Below are 24,523 nucleotides of genomic sequence, written 5' to 3'. Positions count from 1 at the left end.
CTGCTTTGGGGGACAGCAGGTCTGGTTTTATAATTACACAGGGATTCAAACTGGGGATGCCAAATTGAGCTCGCAAAATCAAAAATCATCTACCATCAACAAGAACCGTTTGTCCCTGCGGGGGGGGCGAGGCGCGGCTTTACCCCAGCAACACAAGGCGCAAGGCCGAAGGGGGAGGGAACACACCCAGGCCAGGGCACCAGTCCATCACAAGGCTCCCGAAGCAGAGCTCAAACCCCAGACACACAACACAGCAGGCACTGGCTGAACCTGCCGCGCCACCACCTTTTCCAAAACAAGCTGTAATCTTGAAAAGCAATAATGATAAAAAACTTGCTTAAAAATAAGAAGACAAATCTGACTGTTTATATTTAACATAAACCTCGTGTGATGCATCACCTCCCTGGATCTTTGATGTGTCACGACTTTATTATTGAAATATTCTGTATTCTTTTTCTGCTTTTGGTCTATGCAGTAAATACTGTATATCTATTTGTTTCTGTAACAATGTTCAGTCTTGAAAATACCAGTCAGTCCGTTGTTACTCGTAAAAGTATACATTTGCGTTCAGTGCAAGCACAGTGCTCAGATCTGTGTTATCAAAGTTACAAAAAAAAACTTGTTTATAAATTCAATGAAATTATAAAATTAATTCTTCATAATCTGTACACAGTCATCTGTATCTAAAATCATTCAACACGCACAGGATAAGATGTTACGCCCCGTGTGCATATAACAACGGCTCTACACAAGGTCCAGATCAACCGACCTCGCCATCTTACACATGAAGCCACAGAGAAAACATCTGCCATTGCCATCATAACCCACGACTCAGGACTAAGTGGCTTAATCTCCTCCCTCAGCCACCACATGAGCCACAGGGCGCCAAGATGAGTATTTCATTCAGCTTGTCTAGTGGGCACCTACCTCCCTTCATCGGTGTTTCGTTGAATTAGGCCCCCAACATCTCAGGAGGGCTCAGCAGTGAAGTCTGGCATCCGAGACCCACGCCCCTCCGCACAAGTTAGATGCCCTCCACCCGGTAAAGATAACTGTCATATATACATCTGAGCACCTTTATTATACTTGCTCATTTAGCTCATACTTTTCTCCAAAGCAACTTACTGTATTAAGGTTGCAGTTATTACAAGCTTACAATTTTTCACCCATTTATTCAGCTAGGTAATGCTACTGGAGCAAGTACCTTGGTCAAGGGTACTATAGCCTAAGCACTAAAGCCAAAAGCAACAGATTTAGTCAAAATGCTACCAGCTGGTCCCTGAAAGCTCCACCCACACAGGGACTTGAACCCTGGACCCTCAGATTAAAAGTCTGATGCTTTACCCACTGAGCTCTTGGGACTGGCTTTTATTATTCTCTTGATCTAAGGTATCTAAGGGGTGCTATGCTGATTCTGGCCAAGGGAAGTCAGAAACCCCAGCACTGGCCCTGGTGGACAGGTAACTTTACGGAAAATACCTGGGATTTTTTCCCTCTGTCTTTGGCTCAGGATGGGACCTTAAAAATGATCACAAGTGGACATAGGACATGACTGAGTGACTGAGGTACTCATCGCAATTGTCCCTGGAAAAATGAGGGGTTTGTGTTTTGTGTCTCTGCCAGTGGTTTTACGTCTTCTGGACCCTTTGTCGACGATCTCAACTGCGGGAGGGCAAAACGTGACATTCAGCCCCCTTCCCAACAGCGCAGCTCCCCAGTTATCGAGTGTGTGACGCCTCTGTGTGTGAGCGACACGTCGGAGGGGCCCTGTGCTGCATGGCGGTGATTTCCAGGGCCTGTTGTCAAGGATATACAGTGTTTGAGTAACTAAATAAAATGTGACCATGACAAATTGCAAACTTTAGACCACTACAACAGGAAGATGGATCTATGTTTTAGATTCAGAGGGTAACAAGTGTAATTATTTAAATAACCGCACATTTTTGCACGGCGGGAAACAATTTCAAACAAATAAATCACACAGCTGCAATAAAAATCGCCGAAAATAGGCTGAACCGCACAAACGAGAGTCTGTAGGAACCTCGTGGATGTAGAGTCTGATCCGTTTCACCTGAAATGGTGCTTTACGTAACGTCTCCAAAATGGCTCTTTTGAAAGCATAAACAGCAGGACAGAAACAGGAGAGCCTGGGAGACAAGGAGGGTGGGAAGGACATAATGCACTGATGACATGTGGATGCAACAGTTTGTCCCAAGACTGTGTTTAACGCGGTAAAAATCAAACATATGTGGGTTGGAACTGATGAAATCCTGGTTCCAGAGCAGTTGCAGTTATCAGGCGGTTTCAGCGCGGTCCCCAGGCTTGTTCTCGCCCACTTAACAGCATTTCAGATCAATGATTCAGCATTAAATATAATGTGCATCTTTTTTTTTTTTGTAGTGACTGGTCTCGCCCCCTCTGAGTGAGATGAAATCTTAGTCAAACCCAAAGGTAAAACATCTCCTTGAGATATATTGCCTGCATTACTGTGCAGTGATTAATTTTTTGTTGTTTCTTTAATGTTTCTAGAGGGCAATACAGACTGTGGACAAAAGTTTACAGTCGTGCTCATCGTGTGCTAACAGGGGCAAATCACCCTGGTTTGCCATCACATCACTGATTTTTTCAGGAATTTATGTTGATATACTTAGGTATGTGGGCAGATTGTGATTTTTCTTGCAGAATATTTATGGCTGGGATTTCACGGGTCACTTCTCATCTGCCACGCAGCAATAATCTTTTTTTACAGGCTAATTAGACCACGTTATGAGTATCACTAATTACTACACTGCCATGCCCATGAAGTGTTGAACCACCCTTGAAATCCCAGTAGATTTCCTCTAAAGCAGGGGTTCATAATCTTAGGGGTCCATGGATGGGGTTCAGGGGGTCCACGATGTACGGCTTTGCACTGACAATAAGAAGGTATAATAAAATAAAACTTGAAAATAGGACAGGGAAATATAACTGAAAATGCATAATTTTGCACAAAGTTAATTACTAGTTCTCAGTGCAAAATGTTTTCTTCATAGAAATTTTGATAGGAGGTTCTTTAGATTTCATCAGACTCTTAAAGGTGTCCATGGCTCATGAAAGGTTAAGGACCCTTGCTCTAAAGAACTGAATGCAATTGCAAATGACTGTAAAAGTCCCCAGCACCCATCAGTTTTACAGGGAGTGACCGTGCACTGTATTAATAGGAGTGAACGGTGTGGCGTGGACCATGCGGAAGGCAACAGGAGACAAAACAATCTGCCCATCTACCCACTCTCCCAGTCTTGAACCTGCAGCCATGTGACTTGCTGTTCTTTTATAATGCCCATTTCCCACTCCCTGAACTCCACCCTCGGGCTCCATGGCTCATGTCCTTAGCCATACATATGGCCACAAATCCCCGACTCCAGTCTGCTCCCACCTAAATGAATACAAATTGGTGTTTTCTTTCTTAGCTAGACAGCTAAGAATGTTATCCCAAGTCCCATTTTTTCCTACAGAGCAATCTTGTCTTTAAGAAAAATAAATGCGCAAAATTCTCAGGGACACAGTCAGAGTGTGATAAAATTGCTCCTAATGTTTCAGATCGCTGGACTCGAGGATGGGAATAGACAGCTTGATGGATTCGTCCACCCGGGAGCGATTCTTTTACGAGGGGTTCTGCTCACACTGCCTGTTTGGGTCCTTATTCTCTCACACACAAAACTAGAAAAATACATTTACATATACACACACACACACACACACACACACACACACACACACACACACACAGCCAGGCCATGTTGTAGAGGAACACGTTATGTTTCCTCTGTAACATTAGGCTGCATAAAATATCCCACTGATATGAAAGCGGGTGATATTTTTTGTGAAGAAGCCTTTCATGTCCCATTTGACAAATAGTCACAATTAGATTTGCAATGTTCCTATGGCATGTAACTGTACGAAACATGCTGGAAGAAATGTATGTCCTGAAGGTGCCACGATGGTTTATATCAACTAAGAGCATAGTAACTAATAACAGTTGTTTTGAAAACAGATGAAAAATAGATTTGCAATGGGTGAATTAATCATGGAGGCATTTGCAGCGCCTGATGCTCACTGAATGGGAAATATTATCTTTGTTCTACACAGGAAAATAGAAATCTTGAAGAGAAAAAAAGATATAACAACAGATTTCAAAATAAATTGTGGATGTTAATGTAAAAACATGTGAATCAAAAACCTACGACAGGCCAAAAATGTCAAAAACCAGCAATACAGTCGGACTACTTCAGTATCTCTGCTATGCTGCACGATGCTATATGTGTCAGCAGACTGGTTAAATGATTTAATGAAATATCTAAATTGAGGGAGAAAGGACATCTGAAAGTCTGTGGTCAAGAGTGACTAAAAATCCATAGGTTTGTAGGAAAAATACGGGGCCATCCTGAGAATACCGGGGTGTTCTATGTGTCAGCATAATACCCCGTCTATGTATATTTACAGATTATAATGGTTTATAATGAGGTGATCATTCTGATATCATGCACACATAAACCCAGATGCGTTTATTGAAGAATCGATGGTTTACCACAAAGGCTACACTCGCATGGTTGTAAGTTCACGTGGATATGGTAACATACTTAGTTGAGAAGGTGTGAAAAACAGGGTGCAAGCAGACTCAAGGTGAATACCTGGTACATGAGCCTGTAAATTAATAATGAGAAAGGAGGCGCAAGGAGCTCAAGGACAAATGGCTCGGGAGATTATTTCAGCGCAGCCACCGCGGTAATAATCGTCACAGTAATGACTCCGCTTTCTGATAATGTTGATGTTGTTCGATAAAATCTTGTGTTGCTCTGTTTCAAGTTGTTTGCGCTTCTCGTTCCATCTATCACCGGGGGCTAAAGAGTCGCTCCTGACGCTTAACACATCAGCTCTGGACCCCATAATCCCGTTGTTTAGACGAGGGACGTCATGAAGACGGATTGCTGGAAAACGGGCGCAGCCATTGCGGCCGGCGGCGTCTGTGCGAAAGGCGAGGCCGTGCTGGGGCCTGGGCTGGTGGCCCGGCGGCTCGCCGTTCGGCAGACGTCTCTCTGCCTTTAATCTGGGGGGGTTTGTCCTTTGATGGCCTCGGCATGCCTCTGGCCCGAGCGACAGTTGAAAGTGCTGCCAGGGCCGTCCTCATACATCATCCTGGCAGCGCATGTTTGATGTGGGGGGGTCACACGGGTGGGCCGGGGGGAGGGGGGGTTCAGAGGGTCATCAATCCTCGGTCTGGACCTTGGACCCCCCCCCCCCCCCAGCCCCTCCCTGGCCACCTTTGCCCCGCCGGCCACAGACGCCTGTGGCCAGGAAGCACTTTGCATAGGGCGGGAGTGTGACGCAACTTCAACGCACATTCCTCGGTCACCATGAAGGATGTGTGTCCACTCCACTGTTACCCCGCAAAACCCCCATGATTCATGTTCATGAGCGCAATCAAAAAATGTGAAAACGTCATTGTTTTCATTGAATTGTAAAGAATCGATGCTTATTTGGAAAGTCACACTCTTTAGCGGATGGTCGGTGGAGGTGTGTCATAGCAGCTATTGTAACTAGAACTGGAGGAAATGTGATTAACTTTTGGTCAAGTTTGGGTGAACTCCAGAATGCCGGTCACCCTGCGACGCTCTGGATGGTGGAGTGATCCGGTCCTCTGTCCATCCACTGTGTCACAGGCTGTAAAAAAATGTGCTGCTTTTCACCCACTTTCTAAGCAGCTCATCATCATTTTGTCCTTCTCATCAGATCCTAAATCCTGCTTTGCAGGCCCACTAACGTTCACTGTGCCTCTGCGTAACCGCTTATTCTACGTTTATTCCGCATGCAGCTGCTGCTCTCGCTGTTAATGTAGCTAACGTTGCTAGCGTTGCTAACGTTGCCTTAAGAGGCGCTCCATAACTGAACATTGTGCCTTAAACGTGACACTGACACATTCACATAAATGCATTTATTTGGGTTATATATGTGTCCTTTCACACAGTCCCAGTCTCACAAACTCGAGGTGACAGAGTTTCGCCTAGAAAGGTAGTTGAGGCTGCAAATCGGAATTAGCCCTGCGCTAACACCCCTTTCGCGAATCAAACCGTACACCATTTTTACCGCTGACACACTGGAAGAGCACCACAGAACTGCTGCGGATCTCCGTCACTGACGAAGTGCAAAAGTCGCAATTCTAGCGCTCAGGGCAAACTGGCGTTTAGAGATACCCAGGTAACTGTGTTTTTTAAAAAATTTTTTACATTTCAGGAACAGTTTAACTGTTAAAAGCATCTAATGCCAACAGAAAGCCGGCAGACTCCGCGCTGTGTAAGCAAACCATCAAGGAGGCAGACATGCACCTACACACACACACACAAACTGCCCTGTGGTCTATTAAGGCAAATAGCCGCATCCCTCTTAACTAATACGCTCGGTCCTTTCTTGCCCTCCTTGTCCGCTAATGCGAGGTGTGAGGTCCGTGTTTGCTTGTGCCCGGTGTGGGATACCTGAATACCTTTTATCTCCCGGACACCTTTGCATCAAAGGTAAGGACCCTGGGCCTGGAAGGACTGACCTTCTATTGCGGGAAAGAATTTTAAAGTTCGCTGTGGTCTCTGCTTATTTTAAACTGTGGGTGTTGGGTATTTGATGCACCTGTGCACTTGTTCCTTGTTAGTTTCCCACTTTGGAGTGATTTTTTTCCCACAATGGGTGATTCATATCCTTGACACTTCACAGTAAATGAGGGGCTGTTTGGCCTTATCGGCGAATGGGAGACTAAAGTGGCCTCTAGCGGTAGTAAGGAGTAAATGCATGTAAAGTGCTTTTTATTGCCATAACAATATACACATAATAATCCCTGTGTGCTTCTAAAATGGATTTTCCATGAGTAATATTCAACAGATCCACTAAACAGGTCAGTAGAGAACAGCTGTCTGGCCTTGACCGCAAGTGCATATAAAAAATTATGTGTTTCATTTAGATAATGCTAAAGCACAAAAATGTTCCCCATATGAATAAATACAGTTAACTCTCATATATTGGAGTCCTGTACAGTAGGAAACAGAAGCTCCAAAAAGGTGATCAGATAAGTTACAACAATTTATGAAACTATATTCCCTTTTTGATACAACAGGCTTATTATTCATTACAATGGCATTTTTCCCAGCAGGTATTTTATTCACTGCCTACTGTAAGGTTTATTCTGCAATGCATGCAGACACTCTCCTTCTACTATAACAAAACCAACTACCGTGCAGACTGTGTACTTCCTTTCACAGTGACAATCTCAACCACTCACAAAACTCGAGGATGGTAAATAATATCATCACCGAACTGTTATTATTAATTCCTTTAGCAGAGACTTTTCTCCAAAGTGACTTACAGTGTTAAGCTATTTACAATATATTTTTTATCCATTCATACAGCAGGGTAATTTTCACTGTATGAATCCAAGGTAAGTACCTTGCTCAAGGGTACTACAACAGGAATGGGGATCAAAAGCAACGGAAAAGCTGTTGGTGATTCAAGAAGAATGAATGAAAATATAGCAAAAGATGAGCTAGAAATAATAATTTTATTATGTATATATGTTTAATTTTAAGTGACATATTTTTTCTGCAGCAGGGGGCGCGGTGGCGCAGTGGGTTGGACTGGGTCCTGCTCTCCGGTGGGTCTGGGGTTCGAGTCCTGCTTGGGGTGCCTTGCGATGGACTGGCGTCCCATCCTGGGTGTGTCCCCTCCCCCTCCGGCCTTACGCCCTGTGTTGCCGGTTTAGGCTCCGGTTCCCCGCGACCCCGTTTGGGACAAGCGGTTCAGAAAATGTGTGTGTGTGTGTGTGTGTATTTTTTCTGCCAGAATCTTTTTTCCATAAATAATAATGGTTATTTGATCCCTTCACAACCAGAATTTGCCTAACAAGGTGATTTCATTGTACAAATGAACCCTGTTATGTGAGGTATGGGTATGTCGATAAAAGAATACGACTAATGGGGAAAAAATGACAGTAAATCGAATGTGTTTGCCACTCCAACAATTGTATGCCATATAAAAAGAAAAAAGTGAAAACATAATTCGGAAAGGATGTACACACTCTTTACAGTTTCGCAATGGACTCAGCACGGTTAGTGAGGACACCTGTGTGACTGCGAACCACAGTCAGCGAGGAGACCGATGAGTGTGCGCCGCACATGTACAGTAGTTTCATTCAGAAATCAGTTCACAGCTGGATGCCTGAAGTGCTGCCATCAAAGAAAACCCATGGAAAAAAAATCAGGAAGGAAGCAGATTAGAGGCTATGTCCCACAGTGGAAGAAATGTTTTATAAACTGACGGGAACAGCGGAGCGCTCTTCAGAGGCATGTGATAAGGTCTCCACCCATGACAGCACACTCTCCGGCTGAGTACGGAAACCAGCGGTCCGGGTTCAACCAAAACACATCACACGTGTCTTTGAGAAGGGTTTTTCACAGGGGCGCCGGCTGCTCTGATGCTTCTGGGACAGGAGGTGGTCCGGCGCACAGACCCAGCAGCCTGCAGACGCCAACATGTGATCAGTTAGACGGGGAATGTCTCACTGGGCTGCACCTGCCATTCTGTGTGACACACATCTTAACGCAACATGATTCTCTACATTCTCCTCCATTTCTAAGGACTTTATGTAAAACATCACTATTAAAGCCATTTACCTACCTTTATCTGACCCTTCTCTCCAGAGCAACTTACAGTGTTAAACCACTTACACTGATTTACCCATTTATACAGCTGGGAAATTTTAGCTGCATCAATTAAGGGTAAGTATCTTGATCAAGGGATCTGCAGAAGGGGGTGGTATTCAAACTTGGGTCCTTCAACATTTAGCAGTGTTGAGCTACTTAAGTGTCATTCAAACAAGAGGGTCTTTTTACAGTGAAAGATGAAGAGTTTGACCTTGGCTGTTGGTAAAAGTTGGGGCTGGTAAAGTGGGGGGGGGGGGGGGGGGGGGGGGGGGGGCTAGCTCATCTTCTTTACGCTCGCTCCAACACAACAACTAAACTTGCTTTTCTGCTCTTGTGGAGGTGAGGCTGAGGGTATGTGTGCGACTGGAATTCCAGTCACACCCCCACAATTCCTGCCACTGGAGATGTCCCACAGCTGGTGGGGTCAGATAACGCTCCTGAAAATAGCATGGGAGCAATCTTAATGGGGCCGAGTGGCGGGCCCTGTCCTGCCTCAAAACACTGTAAGTGGGTAGGAGTGAAGAGGGACACTGGCTGGGCACTGAGTGACGTGGACCCTTGACATCCTTGGATGGGTAAAGTAGAAAGAGAAAAAATACAAGAAGAATGTATGGATGCAGAGGGTGTGAAGTAGGGTACACCCTGGATGGGATGCTAGCCCATCACAGGGCAATAGCACATGCCACCCCAGTTGATTCTGGAAGGTTCTCAGTCATTGTCCCCTTATGGCACCTAACATATATAACAAACAAAAGTCATGAGTCAGGAAGGGAGGTTGTGAGATGTAAGTAATCCAACTAACAGCATTCAAATCATTATAATTGTTATCTATTTTTAGTGCATGTCACATCAATAAACTTATCTGAACTGAACTTTGGTGTCTCTGGGTGAAAGGCGTGTCAGCATGTTGGCATCTAGGGGAAGCAAGCAAGCGACTACCATCAAAAGACCAGGCCACATATCTGCACCTGTAGTAGCCGAACCCCAGCGCCAGCCATGAGCTGCTCACAATGAGGAGGTGGGGGGCACCAGGCCGACAGGAAGTCTAACACAAACCCAGGAAGCAGCCCGTTTCACGGGGAGCAACTCTGAGCCAGAGCGACGAACCCCCCTCGCTGCCGATGGCTGCCGCAGATAACCTGGGAACCAGGGGAGTGGCTTCACTGTTGCCATGACGACAATGCCCTGTCCACTCTGGTGGCAGCATGAGGGTCTCACCTGGCAAGGAAATCCCTCCAGGAACATTTTAGTCTTCTTTGAATGTATCATACAGTTGTCCTTGTTTTTACAGTTTTTTGAATTTTCTGATTCAGTCATTTAAAATTACTTTTAATTTTAATGTAGCTTGAACATAGCAAAAGTTTCACAATGTATTTTTTATTTATTATAGCAGGTATGACCAGGTCCTGCTCTCCGGCGGGTCTGGGGTTCAAGTCCCACTTGGGGTGCCTTGCGACGGACTGACGTCCTGTTCTGGACCTCGCTTGGGACAAGCGGTTTCAGTCAACGTGTGTGTGTGCGTGTGTCTGTGTGTGTGTGTGTGTGTGTGTATCTGAGACTTTTACAGAACAAAACCAATAAATGAATAGGTGTGTCTCTGTTATTATGTTTTTACTGATTGTATTGTTAATGAAGCACTGAAAGTGATCAGGTGGTCATGAATGTTGCACATGCAGTTTCAGATTTTTTTTTTTCTGAACCGCTTGTCCCATACGGGGTCACGGGGAGCCGGAGCCTACCCAGCAACACAGGGCGTAAGGCTGGAGAGGGAGGGGACACACCCAGGACGGGACTTCAGTCCATCACAAGGCACCCCAAGCGGGACTCGAACCCCAGACCTGCTGCAGAGCAGGACCTGGTCCCACCCACTGCGCCCCCCTTTAGTTTAAAATTAATGAAGGATAATAAAATAAAAGTCCTGTGACAAACTCTTCCCCGCCACAGTGTTCTCACGTTTCCAGGATAGGCTCTGGAACATAGCATCCCTGCACAGCATGAACAGCTGACAAAAATGGAACAGATAAATAAATAAGTTAGTCTTACAGAATCTTTTTATCCATTGTAGCTTTGAGTGAAGTTTGTCGAAGACATCAACTTGTAAATAAATTGAAGAGGATCTATATTATTACACTTTTTTTGATGGAAATGCTTGGATTTACAAATCAGTCCAGTTACCAGCAGACTTAAAGTCCCAGGAGTGTTCATAATTTGAGGATGCAGGAAAGACTTCTTAATACTGATCAACATTTATTTTTTAATAAGAATTTGTGAAAAGGATTTTCTGAGAATAAATTGAAAAATTTAGTAGCATAAGCAGAAATAGCTTTTTATATATTTATTGAGGTCAAGTATGAAAAACATTAGCAATAGTATTTAATGAAATTACACACAAAGACTGGAAGAGACATTGGACTTCCTTGAACATCAGAGAAGACATGCTCTCATCACTTTGATCTATTTGTTGAAAATAAAACTCTTAATATTGCTTAAGTGCATTTGTCCAATTCAGTTAATTACTTCTGCTCTCGTAAAGAGCAGCGGCAGTGCTGTAGGGTGACTTGCCAAGGCCGAGTGCATTTTCCACCACAAGCCTTCGCATTCCTCCATCCCCAAAAGAATGATGACGAAACACCCCTCTGATGATAGCAGCGAGCGTCCACCCGAAGGACAACAATTCACCGAGGTTATTGATTGCCGTGCTCTGCCTCTGCGGAGGGGGGAGGGGGGTAGCCAATCGATCACTGTGGAAATCGCTCCGGCTGGCCCTTTTAACCGCTGGGACTCTTTGTTGTACCTGGACGGTTACACAAGGTCCACTCGGATGGGACAATTGACTTTTGTTCTTTGCCCTGAAGCACAAATAGCTTCTTCACAGGGAATGCAAATGGACAAGTGTGGGGCGCAGCCGTTATCCGTTAAGATTTGAATACGGCACAATAACCTGGGCTGCATGCATGAGAGCAGGACAACTCATCCGACGGCGGCCTTTGTGTCACGGTGAACGGTGACACTGATACTGATTGACACACCAGCACCATCACTTGTCCAGAGCATGTAGTCATTTCATATAACGCAGAGCCCGTCTGAAGGAACGGAGGATAGCGCCGTTGGCGTGGGGCACCGTTTGCACTCTGCTAAGCGCTGCAATCATTTCTTCACATCCATTACAGACAAGCTCACTTCTGCATGCCTGCAAAATATTAACTAGATTGACCTCTTGTGGCAACTCTATTGGGGAAATTTCCAGAAACACTGGTGTCTGAGGCGAAATTCGTCGATTACCCTAAATCACGTATCCTTCAGAAGCGAGGAGGAATAGTTTCACCTTTAATATTAGCACATTACGAGCAGCCAAAGTCCAGCTTTGGAATTAAAATGAGACAGCAGGTGGCGTAGCGGTTAGAGCCACCACCTCATACTTGAAGGACCTGACTTTTGACTCCTCTACTCCTGATCAAGGTACTTACTCTGAACTGACACAGTAAAAATGACCCAGCAGTATAGATGGATAAATCACTATACGCCGCTTAGCTTTCAATCCATACAGTGAAACAAGTAGAGGAAAAGAAAAAAGCATCAGCTATACGAAGATACCTAAGGACGCAGCTTTTGCACCCCCCGCTGTGTGGCTTTCATTACTGGTTTTAGAGTGGAAGGATATTTGTCTGACAATGTGCAGCAGCCTGCTTCCCTGCTCCCTTTCTTCCCTGCACTTTGACGTAAATAACTTCCCAAATACCTGTATAGTGAAATCTTGCTTTCAGATGACCTGAGCGGTCTGGAACATTGCTAAACCTGTGTGCCCTCCAGATGAGCCCTTTCTGCTGCAATTGCTAAAAAAGCAAATAAGGCTGTTTGTTTAAAGGCACACCGACTTCATCAAACGGCAAAAGTTAAACGGAGACCCGCCGAGTCAATAGGGTGACCGCGGGGTCCAAAGACCATGTGTCGCTATGGCGACCGTACGCCAACAATAGATAATACGAGCTGAAGTAGAACCCATAAAGCCTGTCCGATGATAAACAAATGACTGTAGGTAATTAGGAAGGAGGCCGTACTGTAACCTGTGCTTAGAAAGAGACTGAAGGACAAAATGCTCTTCGCTTCACAATACAAACACAGTAGGGGGGATTTGTTTGAAAAAAGGATCGCGGCTAATTTCACGGAGAGACGCAGGCGCTTAAAACGCAAACGTGAACGCAGGGAAGAGGTTTCCTGCAAGACAGACGAGTGCAGAGACGGAACAGAGCCGGCAATAAACCTGTAGGCCATTAAACCAATCGACGATAAAAAGTGCCACTTTAATATGGTCATTGTGAGGCCTACGCATGCTGTAATATATAACAAGATATATTATATCTGTGTCTCGTGTGTCACATATACTGGAAATATATTACGTATGGGGGGGTGCGGTGGCGCAGTGGGTTGGGCCACAGTCCTCCTCTCCAGTGGGTCTGGGGTTCAAGTCCCGCTTGGGGTGCCTTGCGATGGACTGGCGTCCCGTCCTTGGTGTGTCCCCTCCCCCTCCAGCCTTCCGCCCTGTGTTGCCGGGTAGGCTCCGGTTCCCCGTGACCCTGTATGGGACAAGCGGTTCTGAAAATGTGTGTGTGTGTGTATATTACGTATTGTTAGGGTTTATTAGTACTGTGTCAGTGAAAGCATTACGACAACAATCTGAATAAAATCAGGGTGAACGACTGAGCTGGGGAATCGCACAGGGTCTGTCTCCAACCTGACAAAGTCGTGTTCAAGGAACAGTCCCGAAACTTTAGTACTGGATCACGTGGGGAAACTCCCATTGAGAAATCTGTACATTCGATACCGTGAAGTTAATGGAACATAAATTATACACACAATCTATGTAAAGAATTATGTTTTTAATTGCTGCAACCTTTTTTAAATAAGAAAACCACTTGCAAAAAGGCTGTGAACTTTAACAGTGCAGCATTGCACTACAGTAAAGGAAATTAAGCTTGATGTTACCTTAATACGACTACATTACTATTGCAACAAATGAATTAAACTAGAACTAATACATTAAGAAACAAGTAAATCAAAATATAAGAGTCATGTCTCAAACCTGCATTCAAAATTAAGATTCAGCAAAGAGTTAACAGTACCTGTATTTTATTTCCCTTCTGTTTTAAAACAGGTCAAATTTCAACAGACCTAAAATTAGTACAAGACATATAATCAACAGTGCAAGTGATACTAGGACTGAGTCAAAAATGGTAAAATTATTTAAGCTGGGATAGAAATTGATATTTGTCGTTATACAGTTTATCATTTTTTGCAGTAACTTTCTCAAAACTTCTTAAATATGGTCAGTCACACTTGATGGAGTTTCCGCATCTGACCACTAGATGGCGCATAAAGACACCGTTTTAAATGTTGACACTGCGCTTCCAGTTTGTTCAGGGAGAGCAGAGCCTTTGTTGTCCAGCACATGGGAGGAAAGTGATGGTCAGACCTTGACAGCTCTGCTGCCTCTCTCATGGGGGGGTGGGGGGTTCTTTTCTGACAAACACCCTCAACTAGGTTACACTCCGTTTCTGGTCCTGGAAACAGTGGCCATGTCTGTGTTTCGTATCATAGATCCATATCCGACTTTTTCTAACACTTACAGACCTCCGCGGTAAGAGGTCATCTGGATCGTTGCTCCATTCACCAGAGAAACACCATGACCTCAAGCATGTGCCCACAGTAAGACCGTGGAGATGTTCGTATCCGCTTATTGCCAGATGGAAGACGGTGAGAGTCCAGCCCTCAGGGGACCTTGCCAGGTCTCCTATTACACCCGTGCGGCTCTGTATGGAGGTTTGGTGTGTAATTCACACGTTTGTTGTTTTCCAGAACTGTGTTTGGATGTTATTATCGATTGCTCGAAGAATTAAAATGACAGGGGGTGCGGCGACGCGGCGGGTTCAGCTGGTACCCAGTCTGTCGGAGGTCTGGGGTTCGAGCCCTGCCTGGGGTGCCTTGTGATGGACGGGCGTCCCGTCCTGGGCGCGCACCCTCAGCCACGCGCCCTGTGTTGCGGGGTTAGGCTGCGGCCCCCCTTGGGACAAGCGGTCGTTGAGGATGGATGTATTGCATTATTAATAACTGAAGCGTTTACAGTCGCACCAGATGTGTTTGCTTTGGCACTTTACTCATGAGGCTCACATTTAACGCAAAGCCTGAGGACACAAAAAAGGGCCTGAAGGACTTGTGTTGGCTTTGAAACAAAAAAACGTACACTCAACACTGGCCCGAATAAATAAAATAAGGTAGATCTTCTGAGAGCCACGTGGGTCAAACTTCAAGTAGACATCTCACAATCATTCAACCAGACCCAAGGGAACGTAATGGGGTAAATCAGCGGGGTAATATCTCCTAAGCGGGTACCAGAAAAGCAGGGCGCACTTTGAACTGGGTACATTTCTTTTATGTGCGGGTGTGTGCTGCGCGTGGATTTTGTGGAGCGCGCGCACTCAATCCACAGGATGGATAGAACTTGCGACAGCATTACTGCGCGCGCGCGCGTCGTCCTGTCAGTCCCGCGGACCGCGCGCTCTATGCGCTCTGCGCGCTCTGCGCACACGCGCTGCCCTCCTGCCAGCAGTCGCCTACCTCGCGCACCCGCCCCTTCGCATTATGTAATCTCGCAGTGCCATGTGGCGGAGGGGGGCGGGGCCTGCCAGGAGAAGAGCCCGCCCCGCACGCGAGCCCGCGCCCCCCATTGGCTGGAGCGCTGTGTTTTCGCTGTAATGTTTCAACACTGCAAAGCACGTGACGCCCCCGCTCCCCCCTCCCCGAAGGACGCACGCGTTCTGCTTCGAGGAGGGCGCAGTCTCCGCCGTTCCCGGATCCGTCGCAGCGGCTGTTAATGCCCCGGGAGCCCCCCCCCGGTTGGCGCGCGCGCACACACACACACGCACAAACACACACAAACGCACAGAAACACACGCGACTCGGCCTGCGCGATCGCCCCGCGCGCCATGGCGGCCGCCCTGCACGTGAAGCACTCGAGCGGCGAGCACGCGCGAAAGCGCATGGACCCCCGCAGGAGGCAGGCGGCGCTTTCCTTCCTCAGCAACATCTCCCTGGACGGGCGGCCCGTGCAGGACGCCTGCGACAGGCCGGGGGACGAGGAGAGCCGTGGCGAGCCCGCGAGCGCGCACTGCGCGTGCCAGCAGCAGCAGCAGCAGCAGCACCCGCAGCAGCACCCGCTCGCGGCGACGCCGGGCCTGGCCGTAGCGCTCGGGGTCCGGTCCGGCTTCTGCGCGAGCCCGCACGCTCACGGTGCGCCCGCGTGCGCGCACTCGGAGGCGGACGTGTTCGCGCGCGGCGGCGCCCCCCACCCCCCCGTGGTGGCGGCGGCGGCGGCGGCGGCCACGGCCACGCGGGGCAGGTTGCACACCTTCACTCAGGGAATCGTGCCTGTGGGCTTCTCGCGCCAGGGCGCGCAGACCTACGGCTGCGTGGAGAGCGGACAGGTGGCCAACTCGGCGCTGGAGCTGCAGAGGTCCAGGTAATGCCCACGGTGTGTGTGTGTTGTGTGTGAGAGCGAGAGAGAGAGAGAGCCCCTTGGCCGGGGTGCCTCGTGCCACGGTGAGTGTTCAGTGGACAGTAGTTGCGTGCGCGCAGCCCTCGCGGAGATGGCTGTGATTGAACATGATTCAGGTGCTCTTCTTTGCACATGACGATCATGTTACAGTGGAGATCATGCAGGTGCTCATGCCATGGCATGTCATCATGGGTACAGTGAGATGAAGAAGGAGACGAGATGGACTTGGAAAGGAAGGGGATGGACGGTGGTGCTGGAGCTGCAGGTGGAGACTGAGATAGACGCGCGCGCCGATGCTCACGGACAAGAGGATACGCTTGGTGAAGGAGTTGTGACGGAGGTGATGCTGGGCGCTGCGATGGAGCCGCACTTGATCCTGCGCCTCCTGCCGCGGCCGTTGAAGGTTCTCGAGGCGGGAGTGCGCCGGGTGGCCGAAGCCGTATTGAGCGGCCTCCCTCCCTCACTCCATCCTGTTGCTCCGTTAATTCCGCCCCGTTCACGGCTGCAGTGAAATGTGAGATATTACACCTCGTGTCCTACATTTTACCCTTCAGGGAAACCCACAGTATTTATATAAACTTGCTGTATGAGACATATGCTGCAGCATCGACGGCGTGAGCATCGTTCCCCAGCTGAGCGTCTCCGGTTCTTACCGCAGCATTTGCTCCGTTCTGCCGCCTTCTAAAACACAGTAAAGTACCAACGCCAGGGTGTCGGCGTGTCTGTCGTTCTGTGGCGAAACGCGGTAATATTGCAAACGCGGCCGTTCACAGTGCAGAGTTGACTAGGAAAGAAACTTTTCCATTTCTAGAAGGCCGTCTGCATGACATCCCCTTGGGGGTGGGGGGGGGGGGTCCTATTTACATTTATTCATGTAGCTCCTGCCCTTCTCCAAAGTAACTCAGTGTTTTGGCACGTAGTTATTTATCCAGTCATACAACTGGCAGTTTTCAATGTAAGTACCTTGCTTGGAGATGGGATTCGAACCTGCAACCTTTAGGTCCAAAGGCAGTCGCTCTAGCCACTCCACGCTGCCAGCTGCCACCCAGCTATTTGACTTCCCATGAGCCTTTGCACCGGGCAGGATTGGCACATCGACCTCTGCTGCATCCAGCTGAATTTACCGCATCGATACCGTCTTGCAAATTAAAACGGCGACCTCGCGTCCTAATAAATTACGTGCTTGCTGGATGTTCGCGCGGAAAAGGGGCTCGACTGAATTGCGGACCGTGTTTTTGATGCGTTTCGGTTGCTTATTTTAAGAGAGTTGCAAGAGTCGCGCTTTAACAATGTAATCGACGACCAGCGGCGTCCCGTTGGGCCGCGCGGAGATGTCCACGTGTCCATCTGAGAGGGAGACGGACAGCAATGGCTGCTTACTCCGTTCGCCCCAGTAGCTGTCGGAGAGGGGAGGTGGAGGGAGTGTGGACCCCACCCCCACTTCGGAACACACTCCGGGAGACCGAGGTTATGATGCTAATGACCTCAAAGTGCCCTGGCTCCGAGGAACATCTGTGGTTTACGACAGTCTGCCGAACGCGGACGGCCTAAGAGCCCCGGACCCCCGGCTGCCGTGCGGATCTCGCAAAGTGCCGGCGCTGCTGAGCGGCTCAGTTCAAACGCGCAGCTGTTTGTGTAAAAACTTTTCCCCGACAAAAGCTGTAATCGCAGCCGGCAGAAATCTGCGTACGTTTACTTTTGTTCATTTCTGTGATGTTTCTCTCCAAAGGCCGAGTAGTTTTACCGGAGCAATTTAGGGTGAGTACCTTGCTCTCGGGTATTACAGCTGGGGGTGGGATTTGAACCTGCAACCATCGGGCCCCAAGGGAACAGCCACGACCTCTACGTTTCCTGCTGCTCTTTGTGTTCGTTGTACACAGAATTTCGTTTAGGGTTTAACATCGGTGCACCAAACACGAACGTGAACTGAAAGCAGTAAGAATATAGAATTTGATAGATGTGGAAGATCAAAAGATCAAGAATATATGGAATTTTCTTTTTTTTTTTACAGTTAAAATAGGTTGGAAACGCTTTTCTTTTCTTGTCAGGGATCTGAACATTTTCACCGCAGGGTGCAGATCACGGTTTTCCGCTCGCTCGTTCCTTTTTTGACCTTCCGTGACCTCTCCCCGGTTCCCGTCGCAGCTGCAGCCGGGCTGCCTGCTCCTCGTTGTCGAGTTCGAACCCTGCGGGAACGCGGCGCGGCGCGCCGGGGCCTGGGTCCGATCGCGGCCGCCGAGGCTCTGGACGACCCGGCCCTCGACCGTCAACGAATAAATGAAATGCTTCGAACATATGGTGGTGCGGAGGCTCATGAGTAATTGAAGGAGTGGACAGTAACGGTCCAAAACGTGGTGAGCGCAGCTGCCCCGGCCCCACCCGGGCAGAGTTACCGCTTTGGGGCGTTTTGCACCGGACACCTGCTCGTGGGCCCGTTCTCCTTGGCCCACGGGATGGAGAGGAACGGGGAACCCCCGGCGTCGCGTCCCAGGCGTGGCGCCCGGCGGGGCTGCCGAGCTGGTCGGACGCGACCCGCACGAGCGTGACGTTTGCCGGGTCCCCGAGGCACGTTCGCGCTCCTTGCCTTCGAACCGGACGGTTGCTGGCTCACGTCCCTGGTTGATCTTCCTCTTTTTCCCAGAGGTGGGTGCAGTTCCTGGAGAGAAATTGGCACGGTGGCCGAACTCCAGGCTCCTCGACGGGCGTCGCGCGTAGTACGAGCAACGTATGTCACGCTCTTGGGATAAATAATGTGTCTGTCATGCAAATGAAGTACTATGGCTTTGTCACTTTGCCAAATCCATGTTCGGTGAAGGTTTTAAAAAGGGGAAAAAAAAAAAGAAAAAAAAAAAAAACCCGATTGCCCTCCAGCAGGTCTTGCTTCGCACGACGGTTCTCTTGCAAACAGGCTGAGCCAGACTGGCGGTGGAAACGGGACACCGCTGTGGCGTACAAGGGGCGGCTTTGTGAGCCGGCTGAGCCGTGCGCGTTAACTCCCGGCTTTCCCCGGGTGCCGGTTAAGCCCCCCCACCCCCTCATCCTTAGACGGTCACTGCCCCGCTGCAAGTAATGAACGTTCAAAAAGAACGAATGCAGACGTGTTGTCTTTCGGAAGCTCCCGAAGTTGTTTGCTCAAGTTTGGGGGTGGGGTGGGAGGGGTAAGAGCTTGCATTGCATTTATACAGTGTCAAAGTACTTGGTTATTTACCCATTTATACAGCTGAGTAATTTTACTGGGGCAATTTTAGGGCAAGTGCCTTCCTCAAGGGTCCTACAGCCGGAGGTGGGAATCAAACCTGCAACCTTTGGGTCCAAAGTCAGCAGTTGTCACCACTACGCAACCACAACCACATCTACTCCCCCAGTGAATGATAAAGCACTGTAGCTAACTGTACCTTGAAAACCCCTGGAGATACTTGGCATGGTAGCACTTTGGTGGAGTGGAGTGCTGTTCCGTGTGTGTGTGTGTGTGTGTTGCGTTGCGTTGCGTTGCGCTTCAACGTTGGGAAACACCCCCATGGAAGACCAGGGTTACTGTGCAGGGCTCGACGTTTAATTTTTTTGCGTCTGGTTAGTCCACGGGACTGGTGCACACAACACTTTACCTGTCTTGTGGAATTTTGCACCTGTCCAACTTTACCATGAAGAGAAAAATTTCTAGTTTTACTACATTTTTGTAAGTTGTGGTTACAGTGAAGTAACAGTGAGGTAACAGGGGACCTTGTGAGAGGAGGCATTTCTTACAAAAGGGCTCCAGCATAAAGGAGTCACCCAAAATAGCAACATATTGGCATTGTTTAGCTTTATTTTTTTTTTTTGCAAATTTCTAGGGAGAAAACAATTCAGAAATCAAAATGTTGATGATGTAATAATTTATTATGGTGGTGGATTGAGGTGAACCGTTGATGTTACGTGGAGCTGTTCTCTCATCTCTCTCCTGGCTCCTAGTACTCATCCTCCGTCTGCAGACCGTCGCGAGCTGTCATTGTCCTCACCCTCCCTCGGCGTGTTGCCCTGGGATGGTGTCTTTGGGCCCCGTCGTTCGTTCGCCGTTGTTGTCGGGGATCCTTCGCCACCTGGCCTTCGATGGCGGCTCCGACCGCAGCGGCGAAGGGAACGCGTTGCGACTCGGGGTCAGCAGCGACCGCGGTTGACCTCTTCAGTCCTATAATTTGTGCCACGCGTTAATGGACGCTGGCGAACGCTCGAAAAATGTCCCAACCATTTTTTTTTTGCCCCCCGTGCTCACATTTTTTCTCTAAATCCTTTGTTCTTCAGTTGTTTGCCGAAATGAAACGGGGGAGAAAAAAAAAAAAATCACCTTCCTACTATTTAGTCATCTTGTTCCTCTTTTTATTTCTGTAACGTGTCTTTCCAGTGTCGACGGCACACAGCGGGGTAATTTCGCTAGAGCGATTTAGGGTAAGTACCTTGCTCAAGGGTGCTACAGCTGGAGGTGAGACTCGAACCTGCGACCTTTGACTCCAAGGGCAGCAGCTCTGACCGCTACACCACCAGTACCCGCTGCCGAAAGGGGCGATCGGTTGGTTGTTTTTCAGATCACAAGTCACAATAAAGTGGTGGATAAGGGTTCAAGTCCCAGGAGGCCTTCCTGCTGCTTTACCGTCGGGTGTCGTCCTTTACCTTGTATTGCCGCAGTAAAATACTCAGCTGGATAAATGAATAAATGCAGTTATTTATTTTGGAAGTTGCAGAGTCAGCAGTTTTCCTGCCCTGTCGTGACCCCTGCAGCATGTCTTACTCGGAGCTCTCAAGTTTTGGCCCTTCGTTTCGAACTCGTAGGTGTTGTGAAGTAGTTAATGTCACGAATGGCCCGAAACTGGGAACAAAGTCACGTGTTCTAGCGTTAAAAATGTGGGCGCTGCTTTGTTTCGTCTCGTGTCTGCTTGAAATATCGTTGTAATCGTTGTCCAAAACCAAAATAGGATGTTTCACAATCCTGAACTTTTGAGCTTGCAGGCCTCTTTTGAATGTGTGTGTGCGTGTGTGTGTGTCTGCTCTCGTTCGCTTGCGTGCTGTCCGCTCAAGCGTTCAGGTTTCTGCGTGTCTTTGCCCGTGGCGATGTGTGTGTGTGTGTGTGTGTGTGTGTGTGTGTGTGTGTGTGTGTGTGTGTGTGCGAATGTTTGTGTGCACATGCTGCCCTTCCCATCTCACGCTCCGCTCAGGATTAGGAGCAAACGCACACTGGCATCCCACCAGGGTTCGAGTCAGCAGATCTGCTATTGACTCAGGCTTCTCGGAGCAGTGCGGAGACACCCAACAAAGAGATTCCCATCTGAGAAAAGAAACGGAAGTCCCCCCCGGCACACACACACGCGCACACACACACAGCCTTCTGCCAACCGGAGAGGGGGTGGCACGCTGGGGAGCATTCTCCAAATCCGAAGTGGCTCGTGCATTAGAAGGTCACTCCATCTGTCCGGTCATGAGAACAGGGTTTGACACACTTGTACCGTGTTAATCACGGTAGCCATAACACTTTGTCTGATATACAAGCGTCCCAGTGTCCTCTGTTTTTAGCAGCTCAGAACCTTGAAATTGCAGATCAGTTGGCTCACATTGGATTTCCTCCAGGTACTCTGGTTTCCTCCCACAATCCAACCAACTATCGTCAACAACCGCTTGTCCCGAGCGGGGTCGCGGTGAACCGGAGCCTTACCCGGCAACACAGGGCGAGGGGCCGAAGGGGGAGGGGACACACCCAGGATGGGACGCCAGTCTGTCGCAAGGCACCGCAAGCAGGACTGGAACCCTAGATCCCCACCGCACAACGGGCACTGGCTGAACCCGCCGCGCCCTTGCACCCTTGCACCCCCCTACCTCCCACAATCCAAAGACAAGTTTTCAGGTGAACCAGTGATTAAATTGTTTAATTGTGTGTGTGTGTGTTTTATGACTGAGTGAATGAGTGTGTGTGGTTTCTCTGCGATGGCATCCTGTCTAGGGTGAGCCCCATCTCATTTACATTTATTCATTTAGCAGACGCTTTTGTCCAAAGCGATGTACATCTCAGCAAAAAGTACGATTTATGCATTAACGAAGAAAGCCTAACATGTCTCCCATCCAAGTACTAACCCGGCCTGACCCTGCTTAGCTTCCGAGAGCGGACAAGATCGGCTCTGGACCCCCATAACCCTTCATTAGGGCATTCACCACATGTAGCTGTAAATAATGGATTGGTTCCTTGGTTCTTTTCTTACATTTATTTATTTATCCAATGCTTTTCTCCAAGGCAACTTCCAATGAACTCTATGTAGTGTTACTCTCAGCCCACACACCTTATTCACCGTGGTGACTTACACTGCTAGATACACTACTTACACTGGGTCACTCATCCATACATCAGTAGAACACATGCTCATGTCTTAGGACCTTAACCAGAGCACCCGGAGGAAATGCAGAGAGACACAGAGGGGACATGCGAACTCCACTCGGGCTGAGCGGGAAAACAAGCCCGTGTCCTCGCACCGCCCAGGCGCTCTGAGAGAGCGGCGCTACTCGCTGTGCCGCCTAATTTCTTGTGGTAATTCTTTTGAAAACGCTGGTAATTATTGTACGCTATTTTTCGCCAAAGTGACTTGCAGTGTTAATCTACTTAGTTATGTACCCATTTACACAGCTGGGTAATTTTACTGGGGCAATTGAGGGTAAGTACCTTGCTCAAGGGTACTACAGCTGGAGGTGAGGTTGGATTCAAACCTCTGACTTGTGGGTCCAAAGGCAGCAGCTGTAACCACTCCACCACCAGCTGCCCCGCTATACAGTGCAGGTGATTATTATTACTATTGTAATGGTACCAGTTCCGGTGATGTCACTACTGCAATGACCGTAAACCCTGAGAAGCCCTCTCTGCTGAGCCGTTTGAGCCGGGCGACCTGGAGATTTGGCTCGAGCGCTTTTCCGGTGCGGATGTCACGCGAGGAGCGTCGTGTTTTTCGCCAGCTGTCTGCCGCTCGAGGAGCCAGGAGTTGACGGGCTGGCAGGAGGCCACCGTACGGTCGGCGCACGCTCCCGTCGCTGGAAGTTTACCGAGGTGTGACGGTCAAGGCCGCTTGTTGTGGTTGCGGTCGGTTGCGTGCTGTTGCACCCAGATGTGATGGTGATTAAGGCACCGTGGAGCGATTGACGTTTGCTGGAGCCCATTATTCCTGCATCACGGCAGCTCGTAGTTTGGGCCTCAAGTGGCCACTAGGTGGCGTAACGGCTAGAGCCGTCTCCTTCCTTTCAAGCGTGCTAGGTGTGAATCCTGGTCCGCGTGTTGTGTTTTTCAGAAAAATCCTTAATAAACATTCCCAGCCAGTATGGAAATCAAAGTCTCGGTCGCTTCGAGAGGCAGGGCGGCGAGGCTGTTTGCCCCAAGCGTGCGGGGACAGGTAACTGGAGCGGCGACCTCCGCAGGTGCACGTGGAAGGTCGTAAGGAGAAGACTCGGCTCGGCGGGGTGCTGCGTGCTAGAAGGCTGCGTGTGCCGTGACTGGAGGCCGTTGGAACGAGAACGGGAACCGTGGGGGTGGAGGGCCTCTCTTCCTGGACTGGTGTTGATTCAGCTGGGCTGGTGGGAGGGGGGCCCGCTGGGCATCTGTTGGGTGCCAGCTAGCCTGCATCTCAATGGCCTTTTACCATCGCCCAGATGGTCCTCGTCCCACCGAGGGAGCGCGTGCTCGGCCCCGTGTCGCCTGACGTCTTGTCCCATGATGCCTCGCTTGAGTAAACGCCGGGGGCGCCGTTCCCATGGATCTCGGAGCAAAGTAGACGTTAAACGGGAAGCTTCTCCAGAATGTCTCTAGAGGTATTCCTTGTCCCCCCCCCGCTCCACCACGCAGTCCCATCAAAGTCTGATCTTGCAAATCTTGATGCCCTCATGTCCCCCTCAGTGGCATGTCGCCGGGTGCTGTTGGACGTAGGGTAACGTCCCCTGCGTGAGAAGCCGCGGTCGGCCGAGGTCCTCGGAGAGGTGGGGTCGGTGCAGGAAAGAGCCGATTGGCCGAGAGGGCAGGTGGCAGGTGACACGTCTCTGAATTATGGGGAAACTCGGAGGTCCTCTAATGCCATCCCCGTTGTTGGAGCAAACATGTCACTTGTACTGTTAATTACAGAGCAGAGTTAATTACTTCCCAGGTCTCTTTCAGTGTGACAGAGGAGGTTCAGAAGTCAGTGCACAAGTTATACGTTTATATTTACATTTATTCATTTAGCAGATGCTTTTCTCCAAAGCCACGTACATCTCAGAGGAT

General features: G+C 48.9%; 1 protein-coding gene and 1 long non-coding RNA gene across 2 annotated transcripts in view; both read left to right on the top strand.

Annotated features, from left to right (window-relative positions):
• The first annotated feature begins 964 nt into the window (after positions 1-964).
• On the top strand, positions 965-1,787 carry LOC108937676 (uncharacterized). The gene is made up of 3 exons (XR_001966362.1): positions 965-1,042; positions 1,390-1,460; positions 1,624-1,787. It is a non-coding gene; the product is annotated as an uncharacterized LOC108937676 (long non-coding RNA).
• A 13,744-nt stretch (positions 1,788-15,531) lies between these two features.
• cables1 (Cdk5 and Abl enzyme substrate 1) overlaps positions 15,532-24,523 on the top strand; it is a 33,454-nt gene continuing 24,462 nt past the window's right edge. Inside the window, exon 1 of the mRNA XM_029253526.1 lies at positions 15,532-16,233. Coding sequence (XP_029109359.1) covers positions 15,701-16,233 — 533 coding nt within the window. The 5' untranslated portion in view covers positions 15,532-15,700. The remainder of the gene's footprint in view (positions 16,234-24,523) is intronic.

This window comes from Scleropages formosus, chromosome 7, assembly GCF_900964775.1.
Source record: "Scleropages formosus chromosome 7, fSclFor1.1, whole genome shotgun sequence".
Taxonomy (NCBI): Eukaryota; Metazoa; Chordata; class Actinopteri; order Osteoglossiformes; family Osteoglossidae; genus Scleropages; species Scleropages formosus.
Note: the sequence above shows the minus strand (reverse complement) of the source record. Positions and strands in the feature narration are given on the sequence as shown.